General features: G+C 38.9%; 1 protein-coding gene across 6 annotated transcripts in view; it reads right to left on the bottom strand.

Annotated features, from left to right (window-relative positions):
• LOC127967419 (stonustoxin subunit beta) overlaps positions 1-22,404 on the bottom strand; it is a 123,607-nt gene that overhangs the window by 70,911 nt on the left and 30,292 nt on the right. The window contains exon 1 of one of the 6 annotated variants that reach the window (XM_052568318.1): positions 21,328-21,526. The exons of 2 other annotated variants lie outside the window; for them this stretch is intronic. In XM_052568318.1, the coding sequence (XP_052424278.1) occupies positions 21,328-21,367 (40 nt within the window). In that variant the 5' untranslated portion in view covers positions 21,368-21,526. Of the gene's footprint in view, positions 1-12,744; positions 13,439-20,625; positions 21,107-21,327; positions 21,527-22,404 lie in introns of those variants that run through there. 3 more of the 6 variants (XM_052568322.1, XM_052568320.1, XM_052568323.1) reach the window with 3 other exon arrangements.

Below are 22,404 nucleotides of genomic sequence, written 5' to 3' on the forward strand. Positions count from 1 at the left end.
CTTGGCTGGCTGAAATTCTTTGGACTTTAAAGAGTGTTACATCCCACTACTCCAACAAGAGTGCTGAGGATAATTCCACGTTATTCCAGCTAATGTTTCCAGACAGTGTGATTGCAAAATCGTTTGCTTGTGGTGAAAAGAAGACATCCTACATGGTTAATTATGGAATTGCTCCTTATGTGAAGCTGCAACTGCTGGAAAAAGTGAAAACCGATCCAGGGTATGTCTTGCTGTTTGATGAATTGCTTAACAAGACACTTCAGCTGAAGCAGATGGATGTGCACATTAGGTTTCTGGATTCAGTTGCAAACAAGGTCTCCACACACAACTTGGATTCTGCCTTTATGGGGCATGGTAAGGCAGAGAACTGTCTGGAGCATTTCAAGCACTTGACAGAAGAGCTTGATTTGAGTAATCTTCTTCAGATATCGATGGATGGGCCCAACGTAAACCTTAAATTCTACCGGGATTTTCAGATCAAAGTATTGGCTGAATGTACAGACAAACAACTGATTGATATTGGGACATGTTTCTTACATAGTGTACACAATGCATTTCGAAATGCCTTCCTTGAAACTAATTGGCACATTGACAACCAGTTACTTGCATTTTATCGCCTGTTTCACGATACACCTGCACGAAGGGATGATTATGTCACAATAACTGGTTCATCGCTGTTTCCAAAGAAGTTCTGCTCTCACAGATGGGTGGAAAATGTTGAGGTTGCTTCAAGAGCGTTAGAGCTGTTGCCTCATCTAAGAACCTTTGTGAAAGCAGTAGAAGCAGACAAGAAGTTTACCACTCCAAAGTGTAAAACATTCACTGTTGTGAAAGAAGCTTGTGAGGATCCACTACTCCCTGCAAAGTTGCATTTCTTTGTCTATGTAGCAAAGCATGTGCAAGGCTATCTACAAAAGTATCAGACTGATAGCCCCATGATCCCATTTATGACCTCAGACTGGGTAGACATATGTTAACTAATGTTATGGAGACAATGACAGACCCACTGAAGATGTCCAAGTATGAAATGAAAGATGAAGATGCATTAGGTCTGGCTAAGGTAGACCTTGGATTTTCCACAGACAGATCTCTCAGACAAATGGCAGGGAAAGTGAGTGAAAAAATAATTTTAGAATTCAGAAACGATGCAAGGCGCTGTTTCCTTCAACTCTTAAAGAGACTTTTGGACAAAACCCCCATTCGATCCAGTTTTGTGAGACAAACTACCTGCCTTAACCCCAAGGCCATGGCCCATGATCCTGATGGATGTGAATGAAGGTTCAAAAGGCTTCTGAACCATTTAGTTGAGCTAAAAAGATTTCCAGAAAGCAAGTGTGATGATGCTCAAATGCAGTACACAACCTTCATTAAAGAAGAAGTGGCTAAAAACCTGTCAAAGTTTAGGGACTTTAATATCCAGTCACACACTCTTGACCATTTCTTCTCAGAAACCTTGCAGGGTAAAGATGAACTCAAATACCTATGGCAGGTAGTGAAAATTGTGCTTCTTTTATCCCATGGTTAGGCTACTGTGGAACGAGGATTTTCTGTGAATGCAGCCATGAGTACTGAAAACAAAAAGAACATCAGCTATACATCACAGAGACTTGTTTGTGATTATGTCTCAAGTGTTGGAGGAGTTAAGAAAGTTCAGATAACTCCCAGAATGATTGCCAGCTGTAAAGCAGCACAACAAAGATATGAGAGTTCTCTCATCAAGCAGAGAGAAAAGAGAGCTGAGAAAACCAAATGCAGAGACCAAGAGGAGGAACAAAAAGAAAAAAAGAGGAGGCTTGAATCTGATATTGCCCACTTGGAGCTAGAAATAGAAAAGGCAGCCACTGAAGCTGAGACCTCCTCCAAACCAAGAGAATGCATAATTAGATTTAACAGTTTTAGAAAGTCCCTGAAAGACAAAAAAGATGAACTTAAGCAGATTTGTTAAATCTGCCACAACCTAGACCACTTTGACAGGGCTTCTACACAAGCCAAAGAGAAATACAGTTAATTATTTTATGTAATTTTTTCTGAAAGACAAAACCCTGTTGAATACTTCTGTAAAATTACTCCTGTTTAATTTGGAGAAAGTTTATCTTTACTTCTGTTATAGCACTGAATAAGAAGTTTATGTCCTCTTTGGATGCGCTCTTTAATGCACAGAGTACCGTGACGTTCATGTTCTCATACTTAGAGTTGCCACAGTCATTGAATACTTTAATGTGCTGTACCTTATTTGTACCATCTTGTTTAATTTTTATTCATCTATTTTCCTTTTTTAGAATTTAAAGTAAATAAAGTATATGTTTGATAAGTGAGACCTCTGATTGTAGTCCTTGAAAATCCCCAAAATAGTGCTTGAAAAGTCCTGGAATTTCATTATACAGTATCTGTACGAACCCTGTATTTTATGTTTTGAGAATGGCCAACCCTTCTCTGCAGATATTGTTGCTTCTGGTTTGTGCATTGCTAATACAACAAAAACAAAAAAAAATAAAACAAAATATAATGTCTTCAAAACTCTGTTTTTGTCACGTCTGTAATGCATGTGAATTTCCCAAATCTTCCCAAAAACAACCTGTAAAACATGTTCATAGACGGATACTTTACTGATGTCTGGACTCTGTTTGTGATTTAGAAAAACATAAAGAGATGGTTCAATATATTGGCAATGAATAGGCCAAATTATGTGAGAATTTGTATTTCGGAGTCAAAAAAATATTGTTTAGACAAAACAAAATTAAATTAACTCAACAGTTTGCATAATTTATATATATATATATATATATATATATATATATATATATATATATATATATATATATAGGCCTTATATGTAATGACTGTCTTGCAATACAGTCTTGATGAGTAGACTGTATCCTAAGACTATCCCACGTTAAATATTTTAAGGATGTTGCAATGTTATATTAGAATGTTATTGTTGTTTTACTTCTTCTTTTTATCTCCGTTTAGAAACCAACATTTTACTATTACATTCAGTTCACAATCAATCCCTTTGCGCCACCTGGCAGTAGTTTCGCGAATGATTTGAACACGCGAGTGACTTGCAGTTATTGCCGCGGCCCTGCGGAGGCAGTACACATGGCGGTATTACCCATTCTGGTTGTCCACCTACTGTATTACCAGCTGCCAAAGTATATTTGGAGAAACATTTTGTTTTTATTATCTTTATCCCCACCGAAATAATGAAAACATCTGCAACTGATTAACTAGTGGAATATCTCCTTGCCCTACTCATTTCTTATCTGTGTGCGCGAGAACCGGTTCATCCCGCTGACAGCTTGAGACACATAGATGTGTGCGAACTGTAAAATGTATTTACCACTGCAAGTATTTTTTAACTAAACAATAGAGCGTGGAGATGCAGAAAAGGTCCCACCTGAAGAACTGAACAAAAGCCCTGCCTAATTCATTCCGCACTATGGGGTGTACCACCGCCAAAAACCTGGGAAAATAAAAGTAGTGTTTGATTGCTCAGTGAAGTATTAAGGCGTGTCATTAAACGATCACCTGCTCACAGGGCCAGATCTGATAGGTGTCTTGTGCTGGTTTCGCGGGGGTCCAGTGGCAGTGATGTATGACATAGAATGTATGTTTCATCAGTTCAGAGTCAGAGCCGAAGATAAAGGCTACTTCTGTTTCCTGTGCTGGGACAACAGAATTTCACTCAAGTCCATCAGTCTACCCAATTTAGGTTAATTTTTTTGGAGCTGCCTGTTGGCCAGCCTGCGTAATCTTTGGTCTCAAGTACATCACGCACAAGGTCAAGGCCAGTTCAGTGAAGCAACTGTAAGATTCATTGAAATAAATGTTTACGTGGATGATGGCCTTATCAGTTTCCACTCAGAAGAGGCTATTAGTATAGCCCATGAAATTAAACAACTCTGCAGTACTGGAATGCACAAGTTGGTTTGCAATAGCCCACAACTTCTAGACTCTCTTCCTAAAGAAGATTGTGTAGAGACAGTAAGAAACCAAGACCTAGCCCTGGACGAGCAACCGATTGAAAGAGCCCTAGGTGTTAAATGGGGGGTCACCTCACGCCATCTCCAGTTTCGAGTAATTGTGAGTAGGCGTCCACTTTCCAGACAAGGAGTCTTGCCAACTGTAGCCTCCATCTACGACCCACTTGGCTTTGTGGCACCTTTCATTCTACTTGGCAAGCAAATAAAGCAGCGAATGTGTTGTGAGAAGACCGACTGGGACAAACCACTCTCAAATGAGCTCAAGCCACGGTTGGAGTCCTGGCTTCTAGATCTAAAGAACCTTGCTCATGTCAAGATTGATTGCTGTTATCTTCCAGCAGATTTTCAAGAAGTTCAGAGATATGAGCTTCACCATTTTTCAGATGCAAGTGTTGCAGGATATGGTGTCTGTACCTATCTAATAGCAATCAGTAAATCAGGACAAATCCACTGCTCACGTGTCATTGCCAAGTCCAGAGATGCACCCACCAAGGTAACTACTGTGCCAAGACTGGAGTTGTCTGCAGCAGTAGTAGCAGTGGGCTTAAGTGACATGCTCAAAAGAGAGCTAGAGTTGGGAAATTTTCAAGGACAGTTCAAAATGTTCAAAATGTTTTTTAGGGGGGATAAATTGAAAGAACAGCATTGTTTGTTACATTTGTTACAGTTACCTTTATTTGTTACATATATACAGTATTGTTCAAAATAATAGCAGTACAATGTGACTAACCAGAATAATCAAGGTTTTTCGTATATTTTTTTATTGCTACGTGGCAAACAAGTTACCAGTAGGTTCAGTAGATTCTCAGAAAACAAATGAGACCCAGCATTCATGATATGCACGCTCTTAAGGCTGTGCAATCGGGCAATTAGTTGAATTAGTTGAAAGGGGTGTGTTCAAAAAAATAGCAGTGTGGCATTCAATCACTGAGGTCATCAATTTTGTGAAGAAACAGGTGTGAATCAGGTGGCCCCTATTTAAGGATGAAGCCAACACTTGTTGAACATGCATTTGAAATCTGAGGAAAATGGGTCGTTCAAGACATTGTTCAGAAGAACAGCGTACTTTGATTAAAAAGTTGATTAGAGAGGGGAAAACCTATAAAGAGGTCCAAAAAATGATAGGCTGTTCAGCTAAAATGATCTCCAATGCCTTAAAATGGAGAGCAAAACCAGAGAGACGTGGAAGAAAACGGAAGACAACCATCAAAATGGATAGAAGAATAACCAGAATGGCAAAGGCTCAGCCAATGATCACCTCCAGGATGATCAAAGACAGTCTGGAGTTACCTGTAAGTACTGTGACAGTTAGAAGACGTCTGTGTGAAGCTAATCTATTTTCAAGAATCCCCCGCAAAGTCCCTCTGTTAAAAAAAAGGCATGTGCAGAAGAGGTTACAATTTGCCAAAGAACACATCAACTGGCCTAAAGAGAAATGGAGGAACATTTTGTGGACTGATGAGAGTAAAATTGTTCTTTTTGGGTCCAAGGGCCACAGGCAGTTTGTGAGACGACCCCCAAACTCTGAATTCAAGCCACAGTACACAGTGAAGACAGTGAAGCATGGAGGTGCAAGCATCATGATATGGGCATGTTTCTCCTACTATGGTGTTGGGCCTATTTATCGCATACCAGGGATCATGGATCAGTTTGCATATGTTAAAATACTTGAAGAGGTCATGTTGCCCTATGCTGAAGAGGACATGCCCTTGAAATGGTTGTTTCAACAAGACAATGACCCAAAACACACTAGTAAACGGGCAAAGTCTTGGTTCCAAACCAACAAAATTAATGTTATGGAGTGGCCAGCCCAATCTCCAGACCTTAATCCAATTGAGAACTTGTGGGGTGATATCAAAAATGCTGTTTCTGAAGCAAAACCAAGAAATGTGAATGAATTGTGGAATGTTGTTAAAGAATCATGGAGTGGAATAACAGCTGAGAGGTGCCACAAGTTGGTTGACTCCATGCCACACAGATGTCAAGCAGTTTTAAAAAACTGTGGTCGTACAACTAAATATTAGTTTAGTGATTCACAGGATTGCTAAATCCCAGAAAAAAAAAATGTTTGTACAAAATAGTTGCGAGTTTGTACAGTCAAAGGTAGACACTGCTATTTTTTTGAACACACCCCTTTCAACTAATTGCCCAATTGCACAGCCTTAAGAGCGTGCATATCATGAATGCTGGGTCTTGTTTGTTTTCTGACAATCTACTGAACCTACTGGTAACTTGTTTGCCACGTAGCAATAAAAAATATACTAAAAACCTTGATTATTCTGGTTAGTCACATTGTACTGCTATTATTTTGAACAAAACTGTATTATTTACATCAAGCTTTTGAATGGTATAGTATTGTATATTGTTATTGGAACTTCATAATGTTTCACTTGATTATACATTTAGTCAGGAATTATAACATTTTGAAAAAGTTTTTGAAAAAAGTCTAATTAGTAAAATGTTTACACATTATGTGAAAACTAGTACAAGTATATAAATAAATAAAAAGAGACTTACTCATGTTTATGATCTCTGCTGAATAAAGTGCTTCATTCTTTGTTTTCTGTAGGAAATCCAAATCTCAAATGCTCAACCACATCACATCTTTTTTGGGGTGAATTATGTCTTATTCTTCTCATCGCAAAGCAAACAGTAAAATAAAAGAACTTGAAGAACAGTCTGGCTGCTTTTTCTTCTGTGTGGGCGTATTCAAGCCCCGCACTTCAGTTTGAATCTGAATAGCATGGGGGCGTGGTCACATTAGATATAATGAAGGGAGACATGAAAAACAGACATCACGTTGTTTTCATATGGGTTACTTTATCACAGATTATTTGTTTTTGATGGGACTGTCGAGTTGGGACTGTTTAGTTTAAAAGTAGACATGTCAAGCTTTCTATAGATATATCTCTCATGTCTCTTCGTTGAGTATTCACAGTGTTACAGTTCATTTTAATGATGTGTTTGTAAATGAAGATCAGCGCAGACAAAGGCTGCAGACAGCACACCTTGTTTTTTATCTTTATAAGTGCACAAAGTTTTGTTGCTTTTATGTCTGTATACAAAAAAGTAGACCCTTTACAGATTCGATTGATGTATTGCTCTTATCTGTACGATTAAAACTGAAAGTGTAATTTAAGTTCTTTTCGGGGTTATCATGCCTCATAACGCGTATCCGTGTTAATCAAACTTCAGAGGGTTAAGTAACCTATATAAAATTGCGAAATAAAGCTATCAGTACTTTTTTACTTAGGTGCATAAAAAATCTAGTACTTCTGTACTTTCACTCAAGTAAAACTGAAAAAGGAGTACTTTTACTTTTACTGGAGTAATATTTTATTATACGTATCTGTACTTTTAATCAAGTTGATTTTTGGTCTCTATTTCCCCCCGGTAGAATTTAGACTGTTATTCCCTCATCCAACACTTTAATGCAAATGCAAATAAATTTGGTCAAATGTAGTTATCACATGCTCATCAGAAGATGAATCCTGTTAATTTTGTGAACTCCATCACCACTAACATAAAAAATATATAATAAAATAAAAATCTACCTACTGAGTGTGTGTGTTAACAAAAAAAACGTGACCAGTGAGATGAACCAGCTGGATATTATTGTTATGATTAGTAATAGTGGTGGTGGTAGTAGGAGTGATGTTTTTAGTAATTACTGGTTTCATTAACTGTTCCATTCAGCCAGAGACTAATAATGATGCTCCACTAAACGTCACAGAATCCTTATAATCCTTGTGGCCATCCAGTTATATCATTAACTTTAAATATATTTAAAAATTATTATTTATATTATACATTTTTTATATATCCATCATAATTATATATATTTTGTATAATTTTTATAATTTGCATACCGTTAACAAATTATCTAAAGAGCAGGTTAATAACGAGAATTCAGGTTTCTTCATGCGCCTCAATCCAGTCCATTAGGTGGCACTAATTTAACTTCAATCTGGCTAATCAAATAAAAGCGTGCCACAAATGTGCAACAGACAGAGATGAGGCCTAAGGGGCAGCGACAAAGTAGTTTTTAGAGGTAATAAAAGATTATTATAAAAAGAAGCATTAAATATAATACCTATAAATAATAACAATAATAATATAAAAATTTATGTACTTTCTTCACAGAGAGTTCCCTTTATTTGATGACAGTTGAAAGATGTTAATTATTTATGTTAATTATTTTCAAAGTGACAGACATAACATATTCAGAGAAAAGAAGCACATAGATTTAATTTATTTCACTATTCATCTTCCTTACAACTAGGTAAGAACTTTCTGGCAGCTACCAATCTCTACTTATTAGCTTTCACTCCCTCTAAAGGATTTGACCAAGATAGCAAAACCACTGTGGATTCTTCAATGTGCAGATGCCAGACTTGTGATGTTTTAATTTTAAGAGTTATTATTTTGATTTATTTTTACTTGTTTTAAATTTATTTGTTTTAAGAAAATAAATTTTATCATTCAACACACATGTACCAGGTGAATGTTTTTTTAGCAGGAAAAATACATTCCCATGACATTTATTTGTAACCTATCCATGTTTCGATTCTGCTTATCGATTCTGATTCTTATTGCATCCTAGTTTCGATTCCAATAAGATAAAAAATCCAATATAAAAAAATAGGCTTAATAGTTCATGCGTGTTTCATTATTGATGAAAAAAAAAAAAACATAATTAGCAAAAATATGCCAAAGTGGACCGCGGCCATCCCCCTGAGCATTTCCTATTGAATAAATGTCTTCTATAAAGACACACCTGTGGAGCTCTTTTAAAGACGACGGATCGTCCTTAAAAGGATGCCGTTTCACCCGTGCGTTTCTGGGCGTTTCATTACCTGGCACCGGGTGATGGTCACGATCACTGCCTCACATGTCTGGGCCTAAAGCACGCTGAAGTGGCCTTCGTGGATTCAACATGTTCCCACTCTCGGAGCTGCGAACCAGGCTGAGAACACAGACAAGGTTCAGTTCCTCAATGCCCCTGTGTCACAGACCAGCCTCCAAGGCAAAATAGTCGAGAGCTTTGCCCAGCATTTCTCGGCCGCCCAGAAGCAGATTGAGGCAATACAACACATCCTGATCTGGCGGGTAGCTGTTGCCTCCACCCTTCCACCGGCCGCAGCACCCCAGCCTGCTCATCGTCGACGGCGAGCCCCTGTGTCCGCCCCTGCTCCTATGCCACCTCCAGTAAAGCAGTGTCATGGAGCCAGGCTTGGGCGGGCCTCCCCGCCTGGGATGAAGGGATCTGCTCTTCGGGGGATGGTGAATGCACCCGGGTTAGGGCCGGGTTAGAGAACCTTTTGTTAAATTTTTTTCCCACATACTCTACAAAAGAGCAGTTTCCTTTATATATGGATCCCAGGAGGGCACAGAGAGTTGTGGACTGCCAAGCACAGGACCTCACTCATCCTCCTCCTTCACCAGATGGCAGCAGTGGGTGGTTCGAGAGCGTCAACAAAGGCCCTACTCACGAACTATCTGTGTCCCTGTTTAACACCTCACTGCCTCAATGTGGGTACGGCTGTATTTGTGCTGGTCCTGCTTGTGTGGTTTCTTGCTGGCTTCTGTGGACCATCAGTCTTAGCTATGCAATTAAGTTCGCCCAGAAAGTGATTAGAAATTTACTATCAGTATTGTAGAATATTTGAGTGAGCTGAGCAAAGGACCATGTGTGCTTCGCCATCGAAAGGTCACATGATCTCTGTTGTAATATTATTATTATTATTATTATTATTAAGAAGCTAATCTACAGGCTAATCAAAGTTTCTGGACAAAAATCCTGATCTTGATCATTGGCTGCACGTCGTAATTTACAGACTCACACCAGACATAAATAAATAAACTTGAACAAAATAATCTGTGAGAAACCAAGATTAATGGGCTAAAACTGTAACATGAAAAACACCTAGAAATCCTACTAAAAGTAGGATATTAACTTGGAATGTTTACAGTACATTGTTTAAGGAAGTGTGAATTATGCCTTAAAGAAAGACAACTTTCCTTATTGATTATGTCTTCTGTTATGTGTATCTGTGTGATTAATTATTTACGAGTCCTTAGGTGGCGTTGTGGGAGGATTTCTTACGGGAGAATTATGTGATGTCATCGGGGATACCAGATAAGGCTTCGAGACGGCAATGGCGGTGCTCTCTTTCTCTCCGTTGCTCCGCTTCCCATTCACCAGCGTCTCTCATCGCCTCTTGGAGGCGGTTTTGTTTGTTTTATGTTAAGCTTAGGTTTAACGTATAAAGTTGTTTTGATATTTGGTATATTTCTTACGGTTCAGTTGCGGGTAGTGTATGTATTTATTTATTAGTTCACGTTTGCTTATATAGTAAGAACTGAGCGAGGGAAGCAGATGTCCGGAAGACTCACATGTTTTTATTTTATTGTTTAAGAACTTTATTCCGAGAACAGGTGTAGTTAGGGAACTGTTTTCTTAGTTTCCCTACCCGTGAACTGATTGTTCTCCTTATCATCCATTAGATTGTTTTTTTTCTTATAAATATTATTTGTGAATGTTTGATTTTGAACTTTGTTAATTAAATAGAGACATCTTGGAACTCACATCAGGGGTTGTGATTCTTTGTTATATGTTCGGCCTGTGTACTTAGAATTCACGAGCCTTGAAATGGTAATGGGCCGTAAAATATTTGGGCGCTCATCCAGGGATTGATCTGGATTTTTTGTGACTTCCTGTGATCTTTTTGATCTGTTCACACTTGAATTTGTTACTTTGTTGAATCACAGACTTTGATGGGCATTTCGGATTGTGTAGTGCTTTATTGTTTTTCTCTTTAACCTGAGACGTTTATAAATTATGTTTGAATTAACGAATTTTATTGCGAATCCGACGCAAGCTGAGTTGTTCCAAATTAATAGGGTTGATCTTATGAAGATTGCTGCACATTATAAGGTTGGTTTTCGTAATACGCAGTCCAAACGGGAACTTCAATTGTTGCTTGTGGATTCGTTGCATAAACAGGGAGTCTTTGGTGAGGAGGAAATCTGGTTGATTATCCTGAAGCGGATGAGGTTAGTGTAGATCCTGCTTTGCAAGTCAAGAAGATGGAGTTGCAAGCTAAAGAGCACTATAGAGAGTTGTTGAAAGAAAGAGAGGAATGGGAGCGTGAGAAAGAGAGACAAAGAGAGCGTGAGAGACATGAACTTGAGTTGAAGAGGCTTGAGATGGAACAAGCTTGCCGCCTCAAGGAAATCGAGCTGAAAGCTCATGAAAGGGGTGCTGCGGATGTTTCGGATTTCGATGTGGGTCGCAATATTCGTATGTTTCCTCCTTTTCGAGAAAAAGAGGTAGACAAGTTTTTTGATCTTTTTGGACGGGTTGCCATCAATCTTAAGTGGCCGAACAATTTTGGCCCATGTTGTTGCAGTGTGTTCTTGTGGGGAAAGCCCATGAAGCTTATTCTTCTTTGTCCGTGGAGGAGTCTCTCGATTATGAGGAAGTAAAAGCTGCTGTTCTTCGAATTTATGAATTGTTTCCTGAGGCTTATCGCCAAAAGTTTCGTAATCATCGAAAAACTGATGAGACCTACGTTGAATTCGTTCGTGAGAAAGAGTCGATGTTTGATCGGTGGTGTGCTTCTATGATTTTAACCAACAGGGCAACTGACGTATGAAGAGCTCCGTGAACTGATTCTCTTAGAAGAATTTAAAAACTGTTTACCAGAACGCGTTGAAACGTATCTAAGTGAGCAGAAAGTTCTCAAATGTTCTGCCGCTGTTGCTCTAGCGGATGAATATGTGCTTACACATAAGACTGTGTTTGGTACTGCACAAAATCCTGGTAGCAACAGTCGACGGGAATAGCGCATCTTGGATCGTGATCCGTGAGGATAAAGTGGCGGAGAATACTATCAAATCCGTGTCCTCACCCATTTGTTTCTATTGCAAGAAACATGGACACATTATTGCTGTGTGCAAAGCGCTCAAAAAGAAAAATAGTGTCCCTAAACCGGTAGGTTTATTGATGTCCTCGCTAGGGCTGGGTATTGTTCAAAATCTTTCGATCCGGTGCCAATTTTGATACCTCAGTTTCGATACCGGTTCCTAACGATACTTTTTTCGATACCATATATTTAAAAATCCATTTCAACATCAGCACAAATACATTAAACACAAAACTTTTATTTTTCACCTTAATTAAAACAAATTCTGGTAACACTTCACACTCAGGATATAACATTATTAATACAACTGGTTGTGCTTTTTGGATAGGGGTGCGCCATTCAGGGGCGGACTGGGACCAAAAAGTTGCCCTGGACTTTCTGGCCCACAGCAGCCCACCACATCATAACACAAACACCCCTGTTTTGATGTCATTAATTTTATATTTAAGTATACAGTTTGGAGATTTTAACCAACAGGGCAACTGATCCTCCGTGAAAAAAAAGAAGAAAAAAAAAGAACAGCAGCTGTTCATTTAGCGACTCCTAGTGAATGATACATGCTCATCAAGACACAAACATTCTTCTGGAACTCACTTTGCATTCAGTTAGCAGATCCATACCAATCATGCATGAAATAGAAATTTATAAACTCAAACGATAGCTTTATGTGCTTTACAGATGAACTTGAAGTCTTTATTCATTCAAGATGTTTAATAATAGATAATCTTTGGCTCGGTAATACAAGTTCATGATCCAATTAGTGATCCGATGATTATTTTGAGTCAATCTTTTAAAATAATAATTTATTTTAACAAAACCAGTGTTTCACAAACTTGATTGATCTGAGGTGCAGGGCTCTTAAAATCGCTATCTTGATGTCCCAGGGGTATTGTGTTTTCCAGTCCGATGTGCTATTGTGAATAGTGATGTAAAATTCCTAACTTGATTTGCGTTGTTCACTCGCTTGCAGGGGTGAAACGGATCATAGCCGTTCATTTGCATTTGTTTCTAAATATTGCTGATTCAAGCATTTTAAACAATTTGTGCACATTCGGAGCTTGCACTCACTCATTCAAAGCACGTGCTGCGAGCAGCATTTCAGACAATACGCGTACAGAGAATGAATTCATCTTTCGCGTATCGTAACTTCTGAATGAACACTTACACACACAATTATATCAAAATAATTGTCTCTGCAAGTATTCTCGTAAACACAGTCAGTTATGTTTTAAGTGAACGTATACAGTGGCCTGCTGCTTAGAGAAATTCACTGTACCGGATAAATCTGTCTCTCTCTGTTTTTTAGACAACGTGAAAGGGGGCGTGTTTCAAGATACGCATGGAGTAGACCAAACTAAACAGGGAGGGAGGGCAAAACACTCATCCAAACAAATGCTTCATTAACACCGGCTTTGGTTGCAATACTCTTATTGCATATGTTGCACTTTGCTAACTCGACATCCACTTTTATAAAGTGTAGCCGGAAAGGAAACGTTTTGAGAAAAAACAACTACAGTTGTGTTGTGTGACTGTGAGTATCTTCAGAAATCCTCCCCGTCACGTCACGTGGTGGTGGACAGCCAATCACGGCGAATTTGGGTCCTTATATGCATGTATGCTACAAGCTCACACAGACACAGCCGCTTAGCAAAAAAAAAAAAAAAAAAAACGGCCGCTTGGCTTTTGGAACCGAAATTTGGCACCGAAAGATAAATTATTTTTCGATACTCATAGTATCGAAGTTTTTCGTTCGATACCATAAAGGCATCGAAGTTCGGTACCCAGCCCTAGTCCTCGCCACATTTAGAAGGACTGGAGTCGTTAGCTTCACAGGCTGACATGTGTGAAAAACAGGGGTATGTCCCGTTCATAATGGACGGATTTGTGTCTTTGGTTGGTAATGCAAATTCGCGAAAACCAGTCAGGGTACTTCGTGACACAGGAGTGGCTCAGAGTTTTATTCTAGAAGGAATATTACCATTGTCAAATGAGAGCTCTATTGGTTCAAGTGTCTTGGTACAGGGATTTGAGATGGGCTTTGTGAACGTGCCTTTGCACAGAATTGAAATTGAGACCTCCCTTGTTACCGGCCGTGTTGCTGTTGGAGTGCGTCCGTGTCTTCCCGTTCGTGATGTCACATTTATTTTGATTAATGACATGGTGGGAGGAAAAGTTTTTGCCAGCACTGAGGTAAAAAATGTTCCTCTTTCCAGTGATACTCCTGATGAATTGGCTCAGAAATATCCAGAGGTATTTCCTTCGTGTGCTGTAACCCGCGCAATTTCACAGAGACTTAAAGATAAAAGCTTTGATAAATCAGAAGGTGAGTGGGAATTTCAGATTTTGGTGAAATGACGTGTTCAAACTCTGCTGATGGTTTAGACATCGCCATCAAGAAACGAGATGAACATTCCATGTAGCTTGATAAATTGTCTCTGTCACGCGAGCAGCTTATTGTTGAACAGAGGAAAGATGAAAAAATGTCATCCCTCTTTGAAGCTGTTGTTCCTGTTGAGCAACTCGAGTGTGTATCGCAAGGATACTTTGTTGAAGATGGTGTGCTGATGAGGAAGTGGAGACCATCAATTGCTGCTGCTGCTGACGAATGGCAGATTGTTAAACAGGTAGTAGTTCCTTCCTCATATCGTCCTGAAATCTTGAGACTTGCGCATGACGGTCCGTTCGCCGGTCATTTAGGAGTAAACAAAACATATGATCGTGTGATCCGACATTTTTTCTGGCCTGGCTTAAAAAAAGATGTAGCAAGTTATTGCCTAAGTTGTCATGTGTGTCAAAAGATTGGGAAACTGAATCAAAATATATCACACCTGCTCCGTTATATCCAATTCCAGCCATTGGTGAACCATTTGAGCGTGTGATGGTTGACTGTGTCGGTCCCTTGCCTCGAACAAAGTCTGGTAATCAGTACTTATTGACAATAATGTGTACATCTAAGCGTTTTCCGGAGGCAATTCCTTTGCCGAAAATTACTGCACCGGTGATCGTAAAATCACTTCAAGTTTTTCTCATTGTTTGGTCTTCCGCGTACTATTCAATCCGACCAAGGTACGAATTTCATGTCGCGCTAGATATCCAGAAAGACTGGGATTGAAGGAGTACCTATGGTAATGTTTGCAGTGAGGGAAGTAGTACAGGAATCGTTAGGTTTTAGTCCGGCCGAGTTAGTGTTTGGTCACACTGTTCATGGCCCACTAAAGCTGATCAAAGATCATTGGACTAATGATCTGAGAACAAACAAAGTTCTTGATTATGTTTCAAATTCTGTTTGAAACTGCACCGTGCATGTGAGTTAGCCAAAGAAAACTTGAAGATGTCACAACACCGAATGAAAACAAGTTTCGATCATGGTGCTAAACTTCGTAGCTTTTCTCCTGGTGATAAAGTGCTAGTGCTGTTGCCAGTACCTGGATCTGCACTGCAGGCTCGTTATCATGGTCCTTACCAGGTGAAGGAGAAGGTGATTGAGCTTGATTATGTGATAATGACTTCCGATAGAAAGAAAAAAACTCGTCTGTGTCATATTAACATGCTTAAACCGTACTTTGAGAGACAGCCAGATCTGTCTAGAGCGAAGTCGGCTGTGTTAAAGTCGACTGTGTCAATCGTCTCACCTACAGATTCTCCAGTGGTTAAAGAGCAGGCGCTGTCCAGTGCTGAACCTCTGCCCTGTCTATTGTTCTCCGATACCTCTGATAGTGCCGCCGCCCTGACCACACTGGAGGATGATATTGATTTTCCTTCTACAGAGTTGGTGGCGGGAAGGTTGAGAAATCTGGAGATAATTCAAAATCTTGAATTGTTTCTTTTTCATTTGACTGTTATCGAACGCTCTGACGTGATTAATGTAATTCTGACATATGGTAAATTGTTCTCTGATGTTCCTTCACATACTTCGCTGGTAGAACATGATATTGATGTTGGTGATTCAAGGCCTATAAAACAGCATGCATATAGGGTGAATCCTGAGAAGCCAGCTCAGTTGAAAAAAAAGTTACTTTCATGTTCGAAAATAACATCGCTGAGCCAAGTTTTAGCCCTTGGAGCTCACCGTGTTTGCTGGTTAAAAAGTCAGACGGCTTGTTTCGTTTTTGTACTGACTTTCGACGTGTTAATTCCGTAACTAAACCAGATAGCTACCCACTGCCTCGAATGGAGGATTGTGTGGATCGTGTTGGAAATGCTGCTTTCGTCACCAAAATCAATCTTTTGAAAGGTTACTGGCAGGTGCCTCTGTCGGATCGCGCAAAAGAAATCTCTGCGTTTGTAACACCGGATCACTTCCTGTATTACACTGTAATGGCTTTTGGTCTACGAAACGCACCGGCGACTTTCCAAAGGTTAGTAAATCGTATTATTGACGGAATGCACATCATTGAAGAATATCCGGATGACTTGGTTATTTATAGTGCATCCTGGTCAGAACATGTTGAACAGCTTCATGTTCTTTTCAGTCGTCTGTCTGATGCTAATCTTACAATCAATTTAGCGAAATGCGAGTTCGGACGAGCTATGGTGACTTATCTGGGAAAGATTGTGGGGGGCGGTCAAGTTTGGCCTGTCGAGTCTGGTGGAGGTGGAGGCTATTACTCATTTTCCAGTGCCCACTACGCGTCATGAGTTGCGTCGATTTTTGGGCATGGTTGGGTATTACAGGAATTTTTGTGTACATTTTTCCGTTGTCGCCTCTCCCTTAACTGATCTCCTCAGTCCAAAAGTACCATTTAAATGGACAGAACAGTGTCAAACAAGTTTTCAAAAGATTAAAGCGCTTCTGATTAATTCTCCTATTCTTTTTGCTCTTGATTTTTCCTCTCCGTTCTTGCTTGCTGTTGATGCAAGTGACACAGGTGCTGGAGCTGTACTTCTCCAACGAGATCAGACTGGTTTTGAGCATCCCGTTTGCTATTTTTCACGAAAATTTAATAAACATCAGCAACGTTACTCCACCATTGAGAAGGAGGCATTAGCTCTCGTCCTTGCTCTCCAACATGTGGGTTCTGTGGGATGTCTATGTGGGTTCTGTTTCGTTGATCATTTACACAGATCATAACCCATTAGTCTTCCTGGCCCGAATGAAAAACAACAACCAACGTCTGATGCGTTGGAGTTTGTTTTTACAGACGTTTGACCTAGAGATTCGAGACATTCGTGGTAAAGATAATGTTATCGCTGACGCTTTATCACGTGTCTAATAGGAATAAATTGCCCCCCCCTTTTTGTTAAAAAGAGCAAAGAAAGCAAAAAAAAAATAAAAATGGGTAAGAAAGATTATTTCTACAATTTATTCACTTAAGGGTGAGGGTGTTATGTGTATCTGTGTGATTCATTATTTCTGAGTCCTTAGGTGGCGTTGTGGGAGGATTTCTTATGCGAGAATTATGTGACGTCATCGGGGATACCAGATAAAAGGCTTCGAGAGGGCAATGGCGGTGCTCTCTTTCTCTCCGTTGCTCCGCTTCCCATTCACCAGCGTCTCTCATCGCCTCTTGGAGGCGGTTTTGTTTGTTTTATGTTAAGCTTAGGTTTAACGTATAAAGTTGTTTTGATATTTGGTATATTTCTTACTGTTCAGTTGCGGGTAGTGTATGTATTTATTTATTAGTTCACGTTTGCTTATTTAGTAAGAACTCACATCAGGGGTTGTGATTCTTTGTTATATGTTCAGCCTGTGTCCTCAGAATTCACGATCCTTGAAATGGTAATGGGCCGTAACATATTCCCTCAGGTAAAATGCAAGTTTTCTTGCATGTCTGGGTGTTGGAATCACATTGTTTGCATGCTCCAAAACTGATTAGCTGAAGCCGAAAGACTGATTTTTAAAAAACCTAATTCCGTTAGCGCGAGCTAACAGCTTGTTGTAAAGGAGCGAGCGACCAGCCGGCAGAGGATTCTGCTTTGTCTTAACCCTTTAAGCCCTGAAGTCATTTTTGCCTCCCTGAAGGTGTTTTTCTGAGAGACATACACGAAAATAATGTCTCATAACTCAGGGTGCCTGTGGGTCCTTTAAAAAACTCTTAAGATGTCTTAAATGTAGTTTTATCAAATTTAAGGTCATAAAAAGTCTTAAACTGTATGAGAAAGTCTAAACTATGATTTCGGTAGCACTTTATTTTACAGTCCTGTTCCTCATGTACATACTATGTACTTATTATAGTAATTACAATAACTATGTAATAACTAGGTACTAACCCTGAACCTACCCCTAAACCTAACCCTACCCCATATAGTTACCTCGTGGTACCAGAACTTTCTTAGATAAATACATTATAAATACACTATAAGTACATGTTAGTACACGTACTGTAAAATAAAGTGCAACCATGATTTCAAGAGGCCTTGAATTTTGTAACGGAATGCCCAGGGCCCGGTTCCCCAAAACGTTCTTATCGCTAAGTAGTTCTTAACCTATTCCTTAACCTCTCTCTTAATCTTATGGCACAATTCCCGACATGTTCATACACTAAGTATATCTTCTGTAAGTCAACCTTTCGTAAGGTTGGTCTGGACCATTCGTAAACTCTCTCTTAGCGTTGTTTGAGCTCAAGACACGAGTCTGAGCCACTGTGCAGCAGTCTTTAGAAATCAGCGCAGCACAGTACAAGTCAAACTATGGTATGTTCACAATGTTGTGGCTCAACAATGATTTTATGTTATGGACATTTTAAGACTAATAATAAATTATGTTCGCAATGGATACAGGCCTATTTATGAAGTTGACTTTATTTAGCATCAGAACTAATATGGTGGTAATTAGCCAAGGCTATTTCGTAATGTAATTAAAGCAAATTGGCAATCATTTTTGATAATTAAAATCTTGCAAACAATTTGGCTCTAAATGGCTAATCTATCTATAAATGGGTAAGCATGGTGGTGTCCAATTAAACGATGAACTATGGCAACGAGCCCTTTTGACATTTTGCCTGACGTGGCTATATTTAAAAAAAAAATAATTGCTTCCCAAGACAACTGATTTTGGAGCTGCTGGACCTTCTCAGACCTGCGCTTGCCAGGCTAATGCGGCAGAATTTAGCTTTAAGCCCTGAAGCTCAGCTGCTTGAAGCGCTGAGGTTTTTTGCTACAGGGAGCTTCATCGACGTGGTGCGAGAGGGCTACGGTCTAAGCTAGGTGCCATTTTATACATTGCTTCCCAACCATATTCTGTATCTAACTCTCTCTCTCTGTTTATAGTTTGCTTTTTATTGAAAATTAACCAATGGCAATCAATACCGCATTAAACAGAAGTAACTGGAGCTGCTTGCCAATCAATTCTGATTGTAAAGTAACTTACAGCGCTCTTGTAACGTCGGACGTAAGAGGCAACGGGTTAAGAAGCTTCCTAAGGGACACTTCGGGGAACACACTTAGGAGCATAAACAACTTTGGTAAGATCTATCTTTCAAAGTCTTCTTGGCATGCTAAGAGAGAGCATTATCGGGGAACCGGGCCAAAAATTTCAATATGGATTAATGTTACAATTAAACTTCAAAAGGCTATGATTTTGAAATTGTTGCGTTTTATAAATTATTTCCATTGTTTTAGTAAAACTTGAGGAAGTGAATAATTTTGTTGTCATTATTTAGGCCAGACTAACAAAAAGTTCTCTAATTATAATCAACAAAGTACACACAATGTAAAAAATAGCTTTATTAATTAACAAGTTCAGTGATTTTAAAGGGAGGCTAGCTTTCATACAATTTAAATAAAATTGCAGTCACATTTAAATGCAGGTGTGTATCATATTCCTTAAAATATCAGAGTGCAAGGTTTGATGAAGCTGAGTGTGACGCACAGAATTTATTCTTTTTTTGTCTACATATTTTTTGGGTTTTATTTATCACTGCATGTTAACATAAATAACTTTGTAATGCATAAACAAAATGTGAAACTGCAATCTTATTCGCAGTCTATAGCATTTTATAATTATTTGTGCAATAATATCTAACTTAACCTGCTTTGTATCTTTATTATTTAATGTAAAAGAGATTTATTAAAACAATCAAAATAAACAAATGGGCATATCTCTGCCATCTTGGATTCCCGGGATTTATGATATCACTTCAAATGCAAATAAGACTTACACTGCTATTATCACTATACTATAAATATTAACTGAGCCAGTGGATTTGAAACTGTGTATGTTTGGGTCTGCTGAATGAATTGGGGGCTTTATCAAACATTGATAAAAACACACATGCATCCAAACAGCGATCTTTTAATCAATGCAAACTTACCATACTTACATTACGTTTAATTGTACAGTTAGCTATAAATTGTAATCAAGTATAGTTAATAAGTTAAACATGCTTTATCAGAAATCTCTGTGCATCTCGTTTGACAGTAGAAACCTTGAGCTTACATAAAAGTCAGAACAAAACCAGCACTTCGAAAATGTAAAGTATTGCATATTTGAGTGGTTTGTGTTTGAAAGAAGAAATCCCTGTGGACGGATTAACCTGACGCTGACAATGATCTGCATAATCAACAAATTACAACCGTGTTGTATCTTGATGAATTTCCACACAGAGGTATGCAAAAATTTAGGGAAGATGTTTCCCCATGTTTTTGATATACCACTATTCGCTGTTAAATTTGAAAATCATTAATTATATACATCTAGCCAAGTTTCCTACGTAAGTTTCCCTTACAGTAAATGCGAGCGTCGCAAGACCGGAAGTAAGTATGCACACACTCACGTCACTGAAGCTCACCGGCACCATCTTGTGCACCGAGCCCATTGGAATGGCATCAGCTGTTAGATCATTTTAAAATGTCAAATAGCCTTTAATTTACAGGCTATAACTGCATCTGTCTCGGTTGTAGACTTGTGGAGATTTATTTTTTATGCGGATCCCATCCTAAAATAAATGTGCTGTTTTATTATTCATATTCAAGTGTTTGTGCAGACATTTGTCAGTCAATCAGATTCAAGCATTCAACAGCCCTGTAGTATAATAAACATGAAAAAATAAAATGCACAGAGTGTGTCTGTATTAAAGAGAGTTTAAATTGATCTGAGTCCATGTCAATATTGGCTTTTTGTGATATTAAGTGAAGAGCTACTTTAAAGATGCATTGAACAGCAGCGCGATTTGCTAAAGCAGCATAATAAGCTGGCATCCTATCACATGCACACTGCTTGTGTGGATGCAGTCCGTTTTGACTGTAAAAGATGACATAAGCTGATTGGATATAATGTATTTGACCATTTACGGCACTCCCATTATACCCCCCCCCCCCCCTCCCAACCATTGTCATCTCACGCAGCCCTGGTTTGAGAAACACTGTTCCACTACAAATCTTTTTCATTTTATGAATATATGTCTACCTTTTTAAATATAATACAAATATATATAATCTTAATTGGGTATAAATGAACTGAATTACTTTTTCCTTACCTTGCAGCAGCTTGATCTGAGTTGTGTGATGAACGTTCATGATATTTTGCCCTTATATATAACACAGCTTTTAATGTCCAGCCCTTTAATGCTGATTGGTCAGAGAGAATCAGGAGATTGTGTCTGGTCTGTCACTCTCTCTGGCACTCTGATTCGCTACTGACCATAAACCCTAATGTTCAGTTTAACACAAGGTTTCACTTCCACAATCAGCAACTACATGCTGGAAATCATGTGACAGCAGATAAAATTATTTCTGTCTCTGTGTCATACTATCACACTCAGATGAGCATATTGTATATCTGAGCTATGAAACATATGAAAGCCATATGAAAACAAAAGCTGAAGAGTATCAATGCAGAAAAATAAAGATCCGTTTTATACAGTTTTTTTTTTTTTTAAGTGAAAGTCATGACATTTGCCAAGTATGGTTACCCATCCTCTGAATTGGTGAAGGTGTGTGTATATCAGTGTCATATAAGAGTATCAGCAGGAAGAGACGGGGTGATGTGTGTGTGTTTGGACGTAATGATCAGTCCTGGAGTTTGTACTGTTCTCCTGACAGTTACTTGTTAAGATACAATAACATAATGCAGTGGTGATGACGTCAGTAAGCCGTTTTGAAGGTACTTTCGAAATTAATTTAAAATAATATTATTTACATCATTAACACTGTTTTTACCTTGGATGAATTTCATTTGGTTTCATAGGATTATGTGTTTAATTTATTGCTTTCTATTAATCTATAGGCCAATAGCGCTTTAGAGTATGGCTCGCCTTTAGGTGGAACAGCCAGTTTTCTCTAAGCCTTTTGGCACGGCCCCTACCTTTCTTTCCACCAATAAGAAACCTTTCGGCACACCCACTGCTCCAGGCTGCAGTTACCCCTACTTGTGTGTGTGTGTGTGTGTGTGTGTGAGAGAGAGAGAGAGAGAGAGAGAGACTCTGTGTGTGTGTGTGTGTGTGCGCTCTTGTTTTTGTGACATATCAGGACACAACTCTGTATAATGACATGGGTATGACACAGGTATTACAAGGAGAGGGAGACTTATGAGGACATAACCCATGTCCCCATTT

Source organism: Carassius gibelio, chromosome A4 (genome assembly GCF_023724105.1).
Source record: "Carassius gibelio isolate Cgi1373 ecotype wild population from Czech Republic chromosome A4, carGib1.2-hapl.c, whole genome shotgun sequence".
Classification (NCBI taxonomy): domain Eukaryota; kingdom Metazoa; phylum Chordata; class Actinopteri; order Cypriniformes; family Cyprinidae; genus Carassius; species Carassius gibelio.